At 40.1% G+C, this 16502-nt stretch overlaps 1 protein-coding gene and 2 long non-coding RNA genes across 6 annotated transcripts in view; 1 reads left to right on the forward strand and 2 right to left on the reverse strand.

Annotated features, from left to right (window-relative positions):
* Positions 1-324: 324 nt before the first annotated feature.
* Positions 325-12269, forward strand: sh3bp5a (SH3-domain binding protein 5a (BTK-associated)). Its single transcript, XM_046059539.1, has 9 exons — positions 325-634; positions 1151-1213; positions 3324-3452; positions 7665-7829; positions 7906-8036; positions 8321-8363; positions 8923-9133; positions 9280-9654; positions 10974-12269. Exons 1-9 carry the CDS (start codon positions 557-559, stop codon positions 11147-11149), a joined length of 1371 nt encoding a protein of 456 aa, XP_045915495.1. The 5' UTR covers positions 325-556; the 3' UTR covers positions 11150-12269.
* Positions 12270-14174: 1905 nt separating this feature from the next.
* LOC123977149 lies at positions 14175-15753 on the reverse strand. Its single transcript, XR_006826546.1, has 4 exons — positions 15532-15753; positions 15263-15335; positions 14995-15072; positions 14175-14537 (listed from the first exon to the last, which is right to left on the reverse strand). It is a non-coding gene; the product is annotated as an uncharacterized LOC123977149 (long non-coding RNA).
* A 199-nt stretch (positions 15754-15952) lies between these two features.
* LOC123977148 overlaps positions 15953-16502 on the reverse strand; it is a 2266-nt gene continuing 1716 nt past the window's right edge. For all 4 annotated transcript variants that reach the window (XR_006826544.1, XR_006826543.1, XR_006826542.1 and 1 more), the window contains one exon: positions 15953-16220. This is a non-coding gene — a long non-coding RNA (uncharacterized LOC123977148). The remainder of the gene's footprint in view (positions 16221-16502) is intronic.

Consider the following 16502-nt stretch of genomic DNA (forward strand, 5'->3'; position numbering starts at 1 on the left):
AAATAAAGGTATTATAATTAATATATTTTAACGAAAAGAAATTAAGGATCACTTAAAATCAGGTTTGGGATAGCCTAAGTTAAATGGAAGACAGGCAATAAAAATAAGTAAGATGATGATAAGACAAGTATTCTTTATTTGACAAGGTTGTTTGATGTAGTATAAACTATTTTAGACATCAATTTCTAACCTGCCCACATTTTACCTTAAAAGCCAACTGCCACGCTAAATGAGATTTTATTTTGAAACCCCAAACCAGAAGTAGTCCTACTGATCATTATAGTTAGTTTCTTTTCCACAGTTGGTCTGCTGGCGATCCCTGAGGTTGTTATCCTCTACAGTGCTCCCAGACGCGCTGCTGTGCAGACAGCGGACTCCTTTTAAACGCACTGAAACCTTTAAAAGCCTAAAACATGCAATTTTCACAGTGTAAAGGTTAGTGTGGGCAGATCACTGCTGGACACCCTTGCTGTCCAGTACCCCGGGGTCGCGCTTTGTTTGCAGTGGAGACCCTCGTTTTCTTTTGCCAAAAATCTCCAGATATAGGCTATTGAAAATGGATCCTTTACAAAATGGGAATAATTGTGAGGAGGACTGTGCTGAGGAGGAAGAAGAAGTGGATCCAAGAATCCAGGTTAGATTTTTGTTTGTTTAAATAGATCCAGATGTGGAGGTGAAAGTGACATTGAGATGAAAACGTGGAACCCAGTGAAAAAAACTGTGCGGGATAAAAATATTGATAATATAGTTAGCCAGTAAAAGCCAGTAAAATTTCAAACATTACCACTTTATTCTATTACTATTATATTGTAGCAATTGCATTTTCACTTAAAATTATTAAGTGTTAACTGAATGTGTCAACTGTGCTTTGTAGTCATGCAATGCAATGTTTGAAGGTGTTCATAAATAGATTTAATATTTGTCCCTTTAACGCTTTGTTAGTAAACACACACACACACACACACACACACACACACACACACACACACACACACACACACACACACACACACTGCATGCTCAGTAATTTGGGAAACACAAGTTACACAGTTTAGCCTCCAGACACACAATCTGTTTAACTATACTCTCTCGCTCTCTCGCTCTCTCTCTCTCTTTGCTGTTCCATGCATGCCATGTTTTCTGTACACAGGGAGAGCTGGAGAAGTTAAATCAGTCCACAGATGACATTAACCGCTGGGAGAGCGAGCTGGAGGTAAGACGAAACACCAACCACCAACATCGTTATCATCAGCGTTACAGTCTCTCCCTGCAGGGCCATGGCTGAGTTGCACTGCCAATCACCCATCTCAAGGAGCAATCAAGTTTCACATTCAGACTTAAAATCTTATGTTTTGCTCTAAACAAGTGAGAAATCGTGTCCGTGCTGTGAAATAATTCATCTTGTTCCCACTGTGCTTTGGAATGTGAGGCCACTGCATAGAGACAGTTCACATGGAATGTCTTGCAAAGATGGAAATTTTCTAAATGCGGGAGCTGCGTCTGAGGGAAAATGTGAAGCAGCAACTGTCACTCTACAAACTGCACTGTATGATCTGTCAGTGCTGCAAGAGGCAGAACTATGATATGAATGTTAACTATAATATTTGAATGGCACATTTGAAGAAAGCTAAACCTCAAGTGCTGTCCTCGTTTTCCTGCAACTCCCTCAGCATTCCTTAAAAAACAAACCCTTCCAAAGAGGAAAAGGATGTAAAATACAATGAGGAACAGCCGGAAGATGGATGGTAGTTTTGTTTTACAGCACTCACATGGATATAAAAGAATGCCAGAAGGGTTACTGTTCAGCAAAAGTAAAAACATTCCAGAGGCAAGCTGTGGTTTTTCTTTTCCTCAAAGTAGGCCTCTTCTGTTTCTCATTAGACCTTCACTCATGTCTGAACACCACAAACCAGTGCTGGAATAATTACAACAGACAGAGCCAGAGGGAGAGGAGTCCGTATACACGCCTCTCAATGTTGCAACCATTGTTATATGTTGCTTCATGATTTCCAGCTAAATACTGGATAATTATTATAGATCACTGCACATTTTCCCACTGCTTTAGCCATATATATTTGGCTATACAGTTGTGTGTCAGTAGAGTAACAGATATAAATACACAGGCATAGGCAAACAGAAAAAGAAAGAAGGCCATTCATCGTGAAGCAGAATGAAAGTCAGGGGCTGAAGAATGTGAAAAGCAGGCTGGACTTGATTAAGGACGATGTGCAGTAGATTCAGAGGATTCAGGAAAAGCTGAGGCAATGAGGTTAAATCCCTGCTCAGAGATGAGGTTCTCTACTCTGCCAACGGAAACCTCTCGTGTGCAGAGATCTAAGATTGTGTGTGGTAGAGCTAAAGAGACAGCAAGGCCAAGAGGGTATGCCATCACTAAGTAACTACAATACTTGACCAAAGGCAAACAGAATATACCTCCCAGACTGTATGCTGTGTCACCATCTCTTTTCAGGTACAGGAAGTCAGGAAATATAATGATGTCACAGGAAGTGCGCTTCCCATAGCGCCCTCTTCCTTTTCCCTCGTTTACCCTCTCTTGCAGTCTCGTCAGTTTTATGAACAGGATGCAGGTGCTGCTGCCTTTCAAACTCCTTTCTGGAAAGGAGAGACACAACTGTACACTGTCACTCACACACACACACATGCAAACAGATGGCCTGAAGTAGCCCTGCCATAAAGACAAGATGATAACAGACCTAATTTATGAATAACAAGTCTACTGTCACAGTGCCACCTTGGGCTTTATGCCAAAAAGTGCACACACACACACACACACACACACACACACACACACACACACACACGCACACAAACACACAGATGTTGCCACTTATGTTATACCAGTTTCAAGATCATGATTTCCCCACCAAAGAATGTATATAAGGTTTGCTCAACCAACAACAACCAATGACAATGCTAACGTGCAGAGGCTTTGCAGGTATGTTAACCATGTTCATCGTCTTAGTTTAAAGGCATGCTCACATTTGCAAATTAGGCTGATGGTGAATGTCATTCATTCAGTGCTGGAAAAAGTAAAAGTTTGACTTGATGATGGCCCTATGTGGAATGTTTGGGTATCACCAAAGTCAGTAGGATTAATCCTCTGGGGACAATGAATGTATGTAGAAAGTGACAGTCTGGACCGAGATCGACAGACAGACCGACAAACCACACTTCTAGTGTGGCTAAAAATTTGTATACCTCCTAATTTCGGACAGCAGTCTCCAGTTTCCAAATTCACAACCACTTTGAAAAGCAGTATTATGACTGTAAGTTGATTGATACATTTGTGTGTATGTGTGTAGGACTGTCGTCAGCGGTTTCGCGTGGTGCTGGTGGAAGCAACAGTGAAGCTTGACGAGCAAGTGAAGAGGATCGGTCGGGCTGTGGACGACTCCAAACCCTACTGGGAAGCCCGCAAAGTAGCAAGACAGGTACACACACACACACACACACATATTCACAGAAGAGAGCTGGAGTGACTCTGAGGTCGGTAGACAGAGTGTTTGAGGGCAGGCTTACTGTGGATTAGCAATGAGAAGTTTAAAGAGCTCAGCGTATATCTACTTAAAGGGAGCACAAACACGTGATGTCTATTTTTAAACTCAGTCTTACCTCTGTGTGCTAAGATAGTGTCACACACACACACACACACCAGCTCGGTGTGGGCAAGAGGAGTTGTCTGAGTTGCACTGAAACGTCTTGCCTTGTCATATTTTTCATAATCTGTCTACTTGCTTCCTTTGCTGCAACTGAGAGGTTTGTGCGTTTCCATGCTTACTGCACTGTTGCAGGTAGATGCAAAGTAGGGCAACTTCCCCACTGGTTAGTGCACTAAACTGTGTTGTTCCCTCTCCAGAGGGGTCATGTCTTTAACTGTCTAAATGCCCCACCCTGATAAGGCTTTCATTTGATTGGCTAGCACCAGAAATGTAGTGTCCAGAACCCTTCTTCTCAGCCAGTAAGGAAGAAGCGCATGAGTCTTTCATCAGAAGGCTGACATTTGTGTGTCAGAGCTGAGCTGTAAAACTAAAATAGATTATGTATATGTGTGTGTGTGTCCCTTCTTGTCTCTGTTGGAATACGACAAACTACCTGCCAGTGGCATCTGCTTCTGACACGTGACAGACGGGGATTACTGGGGGGTTTTGAATTTTGATGGGACCTCACTTGTCTGTGTGTGTGTGTGATCAGGAGATAGATTTAATAGAGCAAAGCCGATGAAGGCCTCAAGTTAAACTGGCGTATTGTCTGGTAATGATTTATGGATGGATATTTAATATTTAATATATGACCTACTTTAAAGGGATTCAAATGCTTTACCCTCACTGACCCTACCAGAACACACACATACACACACACACACACACACACACACACACAATATTGTACCTACCCCCACCCATAAGCCAGTCTCAACTCCCAACCCCCATGTTTTCCCCCATACATTCCAACAGACTTGGGGGGTGTGTAGGAATTTGCCTGTACTGTCCTATCTTTTGTCCTTTTTTACCCAGCATCCTCTTCTGTGCCACTGCCTGTCAGTCTGTCCGTCTGTCTTTCTCCTGTTTCAGTCACCTCTTTCTACCTCTTCACCCTCCACGTCTCACCTCCCGAAAACTGTAAATGGGGTGAATGTCTAGAGACAAGGGGTAGAGAGGTGTCAGACGGAGTGACTGTCTGACACATGAAATAAAAATGATCCATGTGCGCAGTTACGCACACAGATATACAAAAGCCCCCTTTAGTAGGATTGATATGAACAGGCGTAGGAGGAGGTGACAGCGTGTTGTGGTATTTCAGACGAAAACCATCATGTTGTTTGCCTCAGACGCAGTCAGATATTGTGGGTACTGACAGCACTATGAATAAACACTAACCCTGCATGAGAAAGGAAGTGTGCTGCTGCTCTGTCTTTTGTGTGACTTTTTATCTCCAGCTTGACAAGCCATTGATGGTTTCTCCTCATCAAGTATCCGTCAGCCTCCTCCTGTCTTCCCTGCGCCCCCTCTCTTCTCTGAGCCTGGGAAATGGGTCATAACAAGGGACAACGAGGAGGGATTCATCTTTGCCAGTCAAACTAACAGATTGCATGCAAAAAGCAACTGTTATCTTCCTGCTCCCTTCCTCTACCTCTTTGCCTTCTGGAAGGGGTCTTGACAACCTTGGATAGCATATCTAACCCCTGCAACGCTCAGATATCACAACAATGCGACACAAAAGACGCCAGCTCGTAGAGTTTCTACAATCTGTGGGAGACGATGCAGATCTGTGCTTTCTCACGTCACTGTTGGACCCTTTGTCATAAACATGGCTGACAGTGAAGGGGGTCGTGTTACAGAGGTTAATGTGACATAAAGCAAGGGAAGGCCGTGAGAAAAAGTGTGTAACAGCTGAGAGAGATCTGCTGACCTTTTGGAAGTCTGTTTTAATGTGAAATATGTGGCTTGTATTTACAAACGCACAGATGATTGTGACCCTACTCGGCAGTTCCCTTCAACTCCTGGTGTATTTAATATGTTTAAAATGTCCATTGTTTCAAGATGCAACTATTTCAACAAAGAAGCCCTGATAAACCCACCAGCACATATGCTTTTTGGCCAGGCAGACAAAGTTAGCAACTAGGTGAACAACATATAGCACTTAAAGAGCCATATATTTCCCTTAAGATTTTGATAGAGATCAAAAACGGAACCAAAACAAGAGTGAATAGTACTGTAGATTAGACTAACATTCCCTAGGTGGCCAGAAACAGGACTGTTGCTTCTAGTAAATAGGCAACTGTTTGCTAACACTTTTGCCATAATAACTTTATACGGTGGTAATATGATAATATTGTGTTTACACCTTGTTGTGCTGCTCTAAGACGCCACAAATCAACAGATGTTTGTTAGCATGTTCCAATATCTATCTACTATAGTCTGCGAGCATTTTGGTGCCATCCCTCTTATTACACACAGAGTAACATGTGTCAAAACCCTAAAAGCTCAGACGTCTAATGCACACAGTGAATATAGGCTTCTAATCGCTAATTATTATAACTCAGTTTGCTCTTTTTCTAAAAACACCTCTTAGCAAGTTAAGACAGAGGAAATAAAGAACCTGGTAACTTAAACTGGTATCAGGTTTTTTCCTGTCGTCTACTGATTTGAGGAAACACTCTAAACTGTGAAAGGGTTTATAGTTTTCACATGAATGGATGGCTTTATTTCATAGTTATAAATGGCCATTTAGCTGCAACAATGGCATACAATAATCCATTCAAAATACTCAAAGATAGAAAAACAAACTAGACCAGCAAGTTTGTTTCTATACGGTTAATACAAACTGAAAATACAGTTAAAACAGGACAAGGGGCATACTGGCAGACAGGGTATGTTATAAAATGTCCAAGGTTACACAAGCCATAAAACAACTGATCCACCTTCAGCTTTAAGGGAACCAATTGACTTACACACTTAAGAAAATGTACTTGAACTCCATAAAGCTTTCAAAGGGTTGGGGGAAAGTATCAGTGGGACTGCCCGTTGCTGCATAATTTTGGAAGTCTCTGATGCAAGTGAAATGAGAACAGATAACAGAATTGTTCAGAGATGTGTTCGCTATAACGTTTTTGCCTAGTACAAACCATTTCAGTTTCTTAAAATGAAAGTCTGCATGTTCGGTAGGAAGACGAGGAAGTGGTTTTGTTTCTTCTGTTTGTGATTTATGTTAGATATGTAGAGGTAGAACATTCCAAAATCTAACATCATAATCAATATGCATGCCATGTGGAGGTATCACAGCAGCAGCTAAATTCTATACTGTTGCTTTTTCTTGAAACAAGGTCTTGTGAAAAAAAGCATGTAGCTTGTGTGTTTTTAGGTTTATTTTCATTCTGTACTTTTACTTGAAAGCCATGTTAATTGTTATAGACATTATTATCTGAGGCCCCAATGTTGACATTAAATCCTGGTGATGTCGTCAGCTCTCTTCCCAAGAAAAAATATAATTTTTTTTATTCCAGAAAATCTGATTGGAGTTATTGCAATTGCTTAATCTCGCTAGTCAGCCAATACGCTGACCTTTAAGTCATGTCGGTCTGAGGCTTGACTTAAGCATCTGAGTAGGCCCAGGATGATGGGAATAATCATCCTATTGACTGTGACCGTGGGCTGGCAGAGCCCACTGACAAGAGTGTCAGATTTTCTTAGTGACAATGCTTCTGTTTGTCTGTTGGATCAAGGCACAGTTGTCTTTCTGTGCGTATATATGTGTGTGCGATACCAAGATCTCTTCATCCCTCTATGGCTGTCATAACGAATCGACCATGGCTCCTCCAGAGGAAATTTCGGTCAGAAAACACACACAGACACACACTGGAAACTGCTGCTGCACTATGTGAGAACAAACGCCGGGCCTACTTGCTGGTTGAAATTAATAACCAAAGAGGGAATTTTAAGTGGTTTGAAGCTGTCACTATGCTATGATTTATGTTCTCTGTCAGTTTTTTCCCACATATCACTTTTCATGACATCAAAATTAAGTGAAATCACCCTGAACTCAACAGCAGAAATATTTAACACCTGAAAGTGTCAGTAGTATTTCCAAGCAGGAAACTTGTAGCTATCACATTTGATGTCCACCCTTCTCTCTCTGAACTCTAGGCCCAGGTTGAAGCACAAAAGGCCACTCAGGAGTTCCAGCGGGCGGTGGAGATCCTGCGTGCAGCCAAGGAGACCATCGCCTTGGCCGAGGAGAGGCTGCTGGAGGAGGACAGCCGCCAGTTTGACTCTGCCTGGCAGGAAATGCTCAACCATGCCACACAGAGGGTACAGAGCAGTCATTATATGATTGTTCTTTTGCTTGGGTCATACAGGTAAAATAAACCTTTCTTGATTGTTTCAGGTGATGGAGGCCGAGCAGGCGAGAACACGGAGCGAGGCTGAACACAGGAAAACGGCATCCAATTACAATTCCTCCATCAGCCACATGAGGCAGTTAGAGAAGAAACTCAAACGCTCCATCAACAAATCTAGGTCTGAGCCTTTGTTTCCCCTCTGAATGTTTCCTCTTCTTTTCCCCCTGCTTGGGCCTCGCTCTGTGTGAGTGTGTTTGTGTGTGAGAAAGCGGGGCTACGTTTATGTCATCTGATGCAGTCCAGATGTTTCATGTGTCAGTTGTGCAGCGCTGGGGTGTGCTCCCTTTGTAGGAGCCAAGGAATGTGACTGCTCATAGAGGAGTGTTATTTTTCTAGACATTTCTCCACTGACAGTTTCTCCCTCCCTCTTTCTCACTTTTTCTTCTTTTTCTCCTCCTGTAGGCCTTATTTTGAACTGAAAGCAAAGTATTATCTACAGCTAGAGGTATGTATGTTAGCAGGTATTTAAACACTTTAAACGTTAAGATACTTTTAGCCAAACCATTTCATGTCACTGTAGTTTATAAGTTACCTTCCGGCTACCACTTTGGTCCAGACTGAAATATCATACTATTGCCCCCTCTGGACAAATTGTAATAACGTTGGTGAACTCTGAACTTTCCATTTAGCACCGTCACTAGGTCAAACATTTAAATAAGTTTTTACCAAATATCTTTAAAACGGATGTCACCGCCTTTGGCCTCAGCTCTACTTTGTTTAGTGTTAATTACCATACCAACATGCTAAAGTAAAATGGTGAACCTGTAAAATATTAGCATGTTAACATCAACATTTAACTCAAAGTACCACTTTTCCATTGTACAGTCTCACAGAACTGCTAGCATTGCTGTTGCCTTAGCCGTGTTAGCTTTGGAACGAAAGCACTTACCCCGAGCTTGACTGTGTAAATGTCAGGTTCTTGGAAAGACAATTGTCAAATTTATATATATGCAATTCATGTGTCAATTCAGTTTTACTAAGAAACAGGGTTTGATTTCTCATAGCAACTGAAGCGTCATGTGGATGAGCGGCAGGCCAAACTTGTGGTCGCTAAGGCCGAGTACCGCGCAGCACTACGCAACCTAGAGAGCATCTCCGAAGAGATCCATGCCCAGCGACGCTCCATGGGAACCAGGGAGCAGGGCGTTGGTGCAGAGGGAGATGGGGGAAATGAGGACATTAGCAACTTCAAGATGGAGTCAGACGGTCTGTCAAGTGAGTATAAGTGAAGCTTAGAAATTAATAGTCATCCACTTCATCCACCCACATTATGAGATGTTGTTTGTTTTGTTGGTGTCTGCATGTTTAATGTGCATATGTGTGTGTGTGTGTGTGTGTGTGTGTGTGTGTGCGTTTTTCAGTGGTGTCTGTATCAATTGACGAAGAGGGCAGTCACAGTAGCAGCTCTGAGGAGGAGGCCGACACTCATGCCACCTCCTCATCCCGAGCCATGCCCGCCTCACCTTCCTCATCTTCCTCTCATCCTTCCACCTCTACCCCACTAGACACCCCCTGCCCTTACCCTTCCTCCTTGCTCTACACCTCATGCTCCTACCTGTCCTCCTCTCCCTCTTCCTCCATCCTCACCTCCTCCTGTCCCGGCGGCCTGGACTTAGCGAGCCCCTGTAGCTCTCATGACCCAGACTCAGTTTGCAGTTCCGGGCATGCCTCGCCTCTCCTGGGCCCTCGCAGCCAGTGCAGTGGAGCTTCCTCTCCAGACTGCGAGCAGGAGAGAGGTTTGTGTTCATCACATCTGTGTGTGTATATGTGTGTTGACTTCTGATTATGATTTTTCATCTTATATTTTGAAACTGTTTTGTATTTTTGTAGTGGGACGTTCAATAAGCTCAGCACGTTCTGAAATATGCTTATACTTTCTGAAAGTTGCGATTAGAAGATCAATACCAAATTCCTGTCAGTGCGTTAAGAACAGAGCTTGAGTCTGGATGTGGTTAGCCTAGTTTAGCATGAAGCCTGGAAGTGGGGGGAAACAGCTAGCTTGGCTCTGTCAAAAGTTCCTAAACCTGCATACCAGCATCTCTAAAGCTGACCAATTGCTATAATATAATTTATTAGTTACATACTATAACTATTCATTGGCAAATAATATCCATCCATCCATCCATCCTCTGTACATGGACAATTGTATGAAATCTGGCAGCCTCACTGTGACAAGACTCCAGGAAGTCACTGTGTCAACCTATTGTTCCCCAAGAAAAAGTTAACCACGGAACTTTCACTGAAACCACAACTAGTCATTTTTACATTTCTGTTTTTGTATGGATTAAACAAACTACATACAACATGTTAGTTAGTGAGGTTTAGATGTGTTAGTAGGTGTATTTTTGAACTTTGGACAGAGCTAGGCTCGGTCCCATGGACTCCACTAACTTATAATAAGGTAGGCAAACCAGGTCCTGACTCTAAGTAACACACAAACATGAGATTGATATCAATATTCTTGTCTCACTCTGGAAAAGATAGCTAATAAGCATATTTTCCAAAATGTTAAACTAAAAAAAAGATACAGAGAAAAACAACTTTCCAAGAAGTGTTTAAGTATCACTTAAAACTATGTGTGACGTCAATAGAAAGAATTCACACACAGTTTATTTGCTCAAAGTAGTATAAATTAAAGTTGAGCTAGGTTTTACCCTGGGTTTGTTTAAAATTATATTGTGTATATTTTTAAAGGCCAATAGCAATTTTGGACACCTTATTTACACCTTTACTTTCTAAAAGGTCTTTATCTCTTGAACTCTGAAAGTGCCTTTTAAAAATAAGACAGTAAAGCTGTCCACTAAAACCTTGACTATTAGCACAAAATATAATAATTTGTTTCTCTGTGTTTGCGTGGGAATCTGAACCCATTTCCCATTTTGTAAAACAGCATCATATCCATCGTGCTAGAGGTGGATGAAATTAACTGGAAAGTGATTGGTTTTCAATAAAGTTTTGTTTCATTGAGCAAAGATAAGTTGGTGGAACCTTTGGTTTACTTTAATATGCAAATTTATTCACCATTACATGCCCTGTTTCTGTGTGTGTGTTGCAGGTGACAGAGCAGAGGGAGCGGAGGCAACGCTAGAAGCCAGTTTGAACAAGCTAACCTTGACTGTAGCACAAAAGCAAGAAGAGGACACCGGGGATGAACAAGACCCCCATTACATTAACCCTGAAATTTCTTCTCCCGGTTCAGCTACTACCATTCTGCTTCTCAACAGTGTCTAATCAACGTCTATCACACATGAAACACTCACCGTGCCCAGCTTCAAGCCTCAAACTGAACTCTCAGAAGACATGGGGCGGGGCAGGATGAAGAGCACACGCTCCAACCAACCTGACATCATTGCTGCCTTCAAATGGAACTTGTGAGCTTGTGGTTATAACATAGGAATTCGTGTACACGACATGCTTGGCATTGAAAAACTCTATAACTAAAATTACAGTGTATTAATTTACCATCTACTGAAAAATGTATTTCCATGGCCTCTGCCATTTCTGAAAACATCAGTAAACACTTCATGAATACAACAGGATATGGACTCTTTCAGTGAAAACAGGAAACACATTTGAAGGTAGCATAGGTTTCTGTATTATCTAAACATCAGATGGTGTCATATTAAAAATGGTGCAACATGTAGTGTATTTTAACATCATAACATCATTGTCAAAGAAATTGTGAACCCATGAGGATGTATTCAAAATAAATGAGCGTAGGGACAGGAGGGTTGGTCTCTGTTGGTATTGTGCAAGCATTATTCAAAAAACTGCATTTCCCATAAACCTCTTTGCTTTCTGTTTCAACGAGGATGCTTTACAGTGAGGTGTCAAAGTTTAACATTGATTGATGTTAATATGCTACAGACACCAATGTTTTGTATTAATGTGTACAGTGAGCCACTTTTTTTGGATCTGAATCTCCTAATGAGGAACAAAATGGGACAAAACAAACTGTTGAATGTGTCAGTGTGCTGCCTTGATTATTGAGCTCCTCCTGTAACTCCTAAAAGTCAATTTGAAATGTAAGACGTAGAGACTATTTTGGAGAAAAAGTAGTCAAGGAGGAAAGTGGAGTGCAAGCAGTACTCTCAGCACTAAACTAAAGAAGAGACTGTCTTCAGAAGGGACTGAACCTTTTGAGACACTAATGGTCTTCCATTTGTTTTTTCTGAATGATTGAGCGAATGATTTTTTGACTGTGTGTCTGTTGTGTTTTAGAGAAATGCTCAAATACTACCCCGTAGGACAGATATTCTATATTTATACTCCTGTATTCTTGTAAATGAACAATGTTTTGTGGTTACTATTGTTATTGTTTAACACAAAATAAAATAAGCACTAAACATGTGCTACACGTAGCTGATTATTTGTATATCAGTCTTTGACAATGTCTGTTAGCACGCTGTTAGAGAATATATGGCATTTCATGCTGTAAACCGTAAACACATTAGCAGGAGTCACAGGAACCTGAGTCCTCTGATCACACACACACACACACACACACACACACACACACACACACACACAGCTGTCCTGTACGGCAACAGCTGAGTGAATTGCTGGCTTTGTGCACAAAAAAGGTAACAAAATCTGCCTACCAGCACCTCTAAAGCTCACAGATGTGTCCAGTACGACCTTGTCATAAAAATGACTGGTTTTGCTGAATCAGAATCACTGCAGCAGTACGAATTACTGTAGAAACTGAAACTGATTTGTTATAATATTCACCTGGCTGCATTATCAGGTGCACAGTATGGGATATAGATAAGATGGATACAGCTGCAAGATTAATAGATACTGCAAATCAATTTGTCATTGTAACCTCGCTTTAAATTTACACTTTTTTCCCCATTTCTTTCAGTGTTTTTTTACCCTCACCATGTTACATACATTACTTAGAACCTGATATTATCAGATGATATTAGTTAATTGCATGATGACCTATATTGTAGTGAGTAACATGCAAGTGCAAGTGCAAAAATGCCAATGATATGTTTGGGGTTATTTAGAGTCTTCAGTACATAGTTTGAACATTGAAATGTTTATTTGTCAAAGTGTCTGGCTCGGTTCATATCTTGAGCACACTTCCTTAACACAAAAGTATACAAGAAAAGTTACTTGAAAATATTTGTTTATGCTATGTGTTTATGTAAAATTAAATGATGACAAATATAAATGACCGGCGAGGTGGAGACAGACACGTTTTCTCCTGAAATGTGCTAAATATAGAAGCATAACAGAGCAATATTTTGAGAAATTCCATCTATTAATACCGAATTTAAAAAAACTTGAAGATAAATTAGGAATAATCCAAATAGTAGGACATACAGCAAACCTTGCCGCGAAGTATGTGTCCCTGTGTCACAACCTGAAGGCCAGCTACTGACTGTTGCACTTAATATTTGCTGCATGGCAGGTTAAGTCATCCTTTTTATTTACAGTCTATGTTGTATCTATATTTGTTATTTTTGTTTTTGTAATTTATAACTGCCAAATTGAATGGCTTTGATTGGATTGATCTTGTTATGTCATATTGAAATCTAAACTTTTGATTTTGAAACTGCTTTGGCAACATTGTTTAAATGAAACATTCTTGCCAATAAAGGACACTGAACTGAACTATAAAGCTTTTTCAGTTAGTAAGTCAACATCAGATAATATGTCAGACCACAATGTTGACAGCAAAACTGCAACTTAGTCCTGCAGCATTCCCTTGTTCCATTTGATCCCTGTATCATGATTGTCAGTAATGTTTATCATAGTTCTTGAAAAGTCTGGCAAAGTGTCCATTAGAAAATAGGCTTTCCTACCATTTTCCTCTCTCTTTTAGTTGAGTACTGAACACACACACAGACACACAGTGACTGTTTTGATGCCCTGCTGGCTGGTCAGCTGTTGCACGGTTTTCTCATGACTTCAGTTAGCACCCTGACACTCTGAGACTGACAGAGTTTTGTGCAGCATATTACTTTTATTCTATGACTCTGTCTTCCAGTCAGTTCTCTCTTCTGCCTGTCTGCACATACTCCTGAGAACATGTTGCTGCTCAATTATGCTGCATCCTGCGATTTGTAATATTGAGCAATAAACCAATGTTCTGTAAGATACTGACATCTAGTGTCAAGTTGGGTGGTTGTATGTACTCCGCTTCTGAGGGTTTTAGCAGGAGTTTCAGGCTACTTGGTTTTAGTTAACTGACAAACAAATGTGTATGTACACATAATAAGAATTAAAGACCACAAATGAGATCAGATTAATATTTAGGTACAATTGTATTTATTATATTATTCATTGTAGGATTAAAATAAAGATTCTTTGATATTATGGTTGATTGTTGTTATCAAGTTCTGTTGCTTTCTGGAGGAACACTGGTCACCTTTAGGGGAGCTGAGACAAATACTGAGCTGCAGACAAAGCTTGTGATTTACCATGTCAAGATGCCAATAAAAGAAAAACTCCACAAAAACCCTTTACGGGAAAAATGTGGAGAAACTTCATGAAGAGCAACAGTGCAGGGTAACCATTATGTGTAATGGGTTGAAAGAGTTAAAGAGGGAAGGAATGAAGGGATCGAGACGTCTCAAGGCAGCAGATGGTCCAAAGTGCAGCATCGGTTCTGAAAAAGAGAACAGGTGCAAAAGCAAGGGACATAAAGACAGAGAGAAGTAGAAAAACAGCAGGGGGGCTCATGTGCCCACAAAGAAAAAACAACATTCTGCAATGAGTAGAGGTTACAAAGTATGAGTGAAATGCAGATGCATGCTTGAAGTGTCTACCCAAACTTCTAGGCCTTAATCAAAATAAAAATCATCAGGTTACCTTAAGAGCGTTGGAAAGGATTAGGAAATCTGCAACTCCTTCCAAGATCAATAAAATCTGTTATTTTTAAAAGCTGATTAGTTGACAACATACAAAATATAGAACACACAATTTTTTTATTTTATTCCTTAAAAAAAAAAAAGGTTTTTTTTTTACATGCGGTATGGTGAAAACATGACTAAAATGTAGCAACACGCCTGAGGTGTCTGCCCAAACCTCTAAGCCTGATGAAAAACTAAAACTTGTGAGCTTACCTTAAGAATGTTTGATGGTAGTTTAAAACCTGTGACTCCATCCAGTTTCATTCAAATCTGTTTCCTTAATGACCTGATCTGTTGAAAACAAGAAAAAAAGATTAAAAAAAAGGACTTTTCTCCTTAAATAGACAATTTTTTACATGGGGTATGGTGAGAACATGCATCAATCAATAACAATTATCAAGTGTGAGTGAAATGTAGCAACACACTTGAGATGTCTACCAAACTTCTAGGCCTTGATCCATATTAAAACTCATCAGCTTACCTTAGGAACGTTTGATGGTACATTAAAACCTGTGACTCCATCCAGTTTCATTCAAATCTGTTTACTTAATGACCTGATGAGATGACAACAAGAGAAATACAGGGAAAAAATCAAACGTCATCCTAAAATAGACAACTTTTTACATGCGGTACAATGAGAACATGCATCGATCAGTAGAAATTATCAAGTGTGAGTCAAATGTAGCAGTACGCATGAGGTGTCTGCCCAAACCTCTAAGCCTGATAAAAAACTAAAAATCTTCAGCTTACCTTAAGAACATTTGATGGTAGTTTAAAACCTGTGATTCCATCCACTTTCATTCAAATTTGTTTTGTTAATGAGCTGATCTGTTGAAAACAAGAAAAAAAGATCAGAAAAAAGGACTTTTTTCTCCTTAAATAGAGAATTTTTTACATGAGGTGTCTGCTGAAAAAACATATAAGTCCAATAAATAAGAAAAAAAAAAATCATCAGATTATCTTAGGAACGTTTGATGGTAGTTTAAAACCTGTGACTCCATCCAGTTTCATTCAAATTTGTTTCCTTAATGACCTGATCTGTTGAAAACAAGAAAAAAAGATCAGAAAAAAGGACTTTTCTCCTTAAATAGACCATTTTTTACATGGGGTATGGTGAGAACATCCATCAATCAATAACAATTATCAAGTGTGAGTGAAATGTAGCAGTACGCATGAGGTGTCTGCTGAAAAAACATATAAGTCCAATAAATCATAACAAAATCATCAGATTATCTTAGGAACGTTTGATGGTAGTTTAAAACCTGTGACTCCATCCAGTTTCATTCAAATCTGTTTCCTTAATGACCTGATCTGTTGAAAACAAGAAAAAAAGATCAGAAAAAAGGACTTTTTTCTCCTTAGATAGAGAATTTTTTACATGAGGTGTCTGCTGAAAAAACATATAAGTCCAATAAATAATAAAAAAATCATCAGATTATCTTAGGAACGTTTGATGGTACATTAAAACCTGTGACTCCATCCAGTTTCATTCAAATCTGTTTCCTTAATGACCTGATCAGATGACAACAAGAGAAATACAGGGAAAAAATCAAACGTCATCCTAAAATAGACAACTTTTTACATGCGGTACAATGAGAACATGCATCGATCAGTAGAAATTATCAAGTGTGAGTAAAATGTAGCAGTACGCATGAGGTGTCTGCCCAAACCTCTAAGCCTGATAAAAAACTAAAAATCTTCAGCTTACCTTAAGAACATTT

The sequence above is a fragment of the Micropterus dolomieu genome, linkage group LG09 (assembly GCF_021292245.1).
Source record: "Micropterus dolomieu isolate WLL.071019.BEF.003 ecotype Adirondacks linkage group LG09, ASM2129224v1, whole genome shotgun sequence".
Classification (NCBI taxonomy): Eukaryota; Metazoa; Chordata; class Actinopteri; order Centrarchiformes; family Centrarchidae; genus Micropterus; species Micropterus dolomieu.

Coding starts and splice junctions, on each gene's coding strand:
- sh3bp5a (XM_046059539.1), top strand. CDS start 557: ATGGATCCTTTACAAAATGGGAATAATTGTGAGGAGGACTGTGCTGAG. Junction 635..1,150: donor AAGTGGATCCAAGAATCCAG/GTTAGATTTTTG, acceptor TTCTGTACACAG/GGAGAGCTGGAGAAGTTAAA. Junction 9,134..9,279: donor GGAGTCAGACGGTCTGTCAA/GTGAGTATAAGT, acceptor TGCGTTTTTCAG/TGGTGTCTGTATCAATTGAC.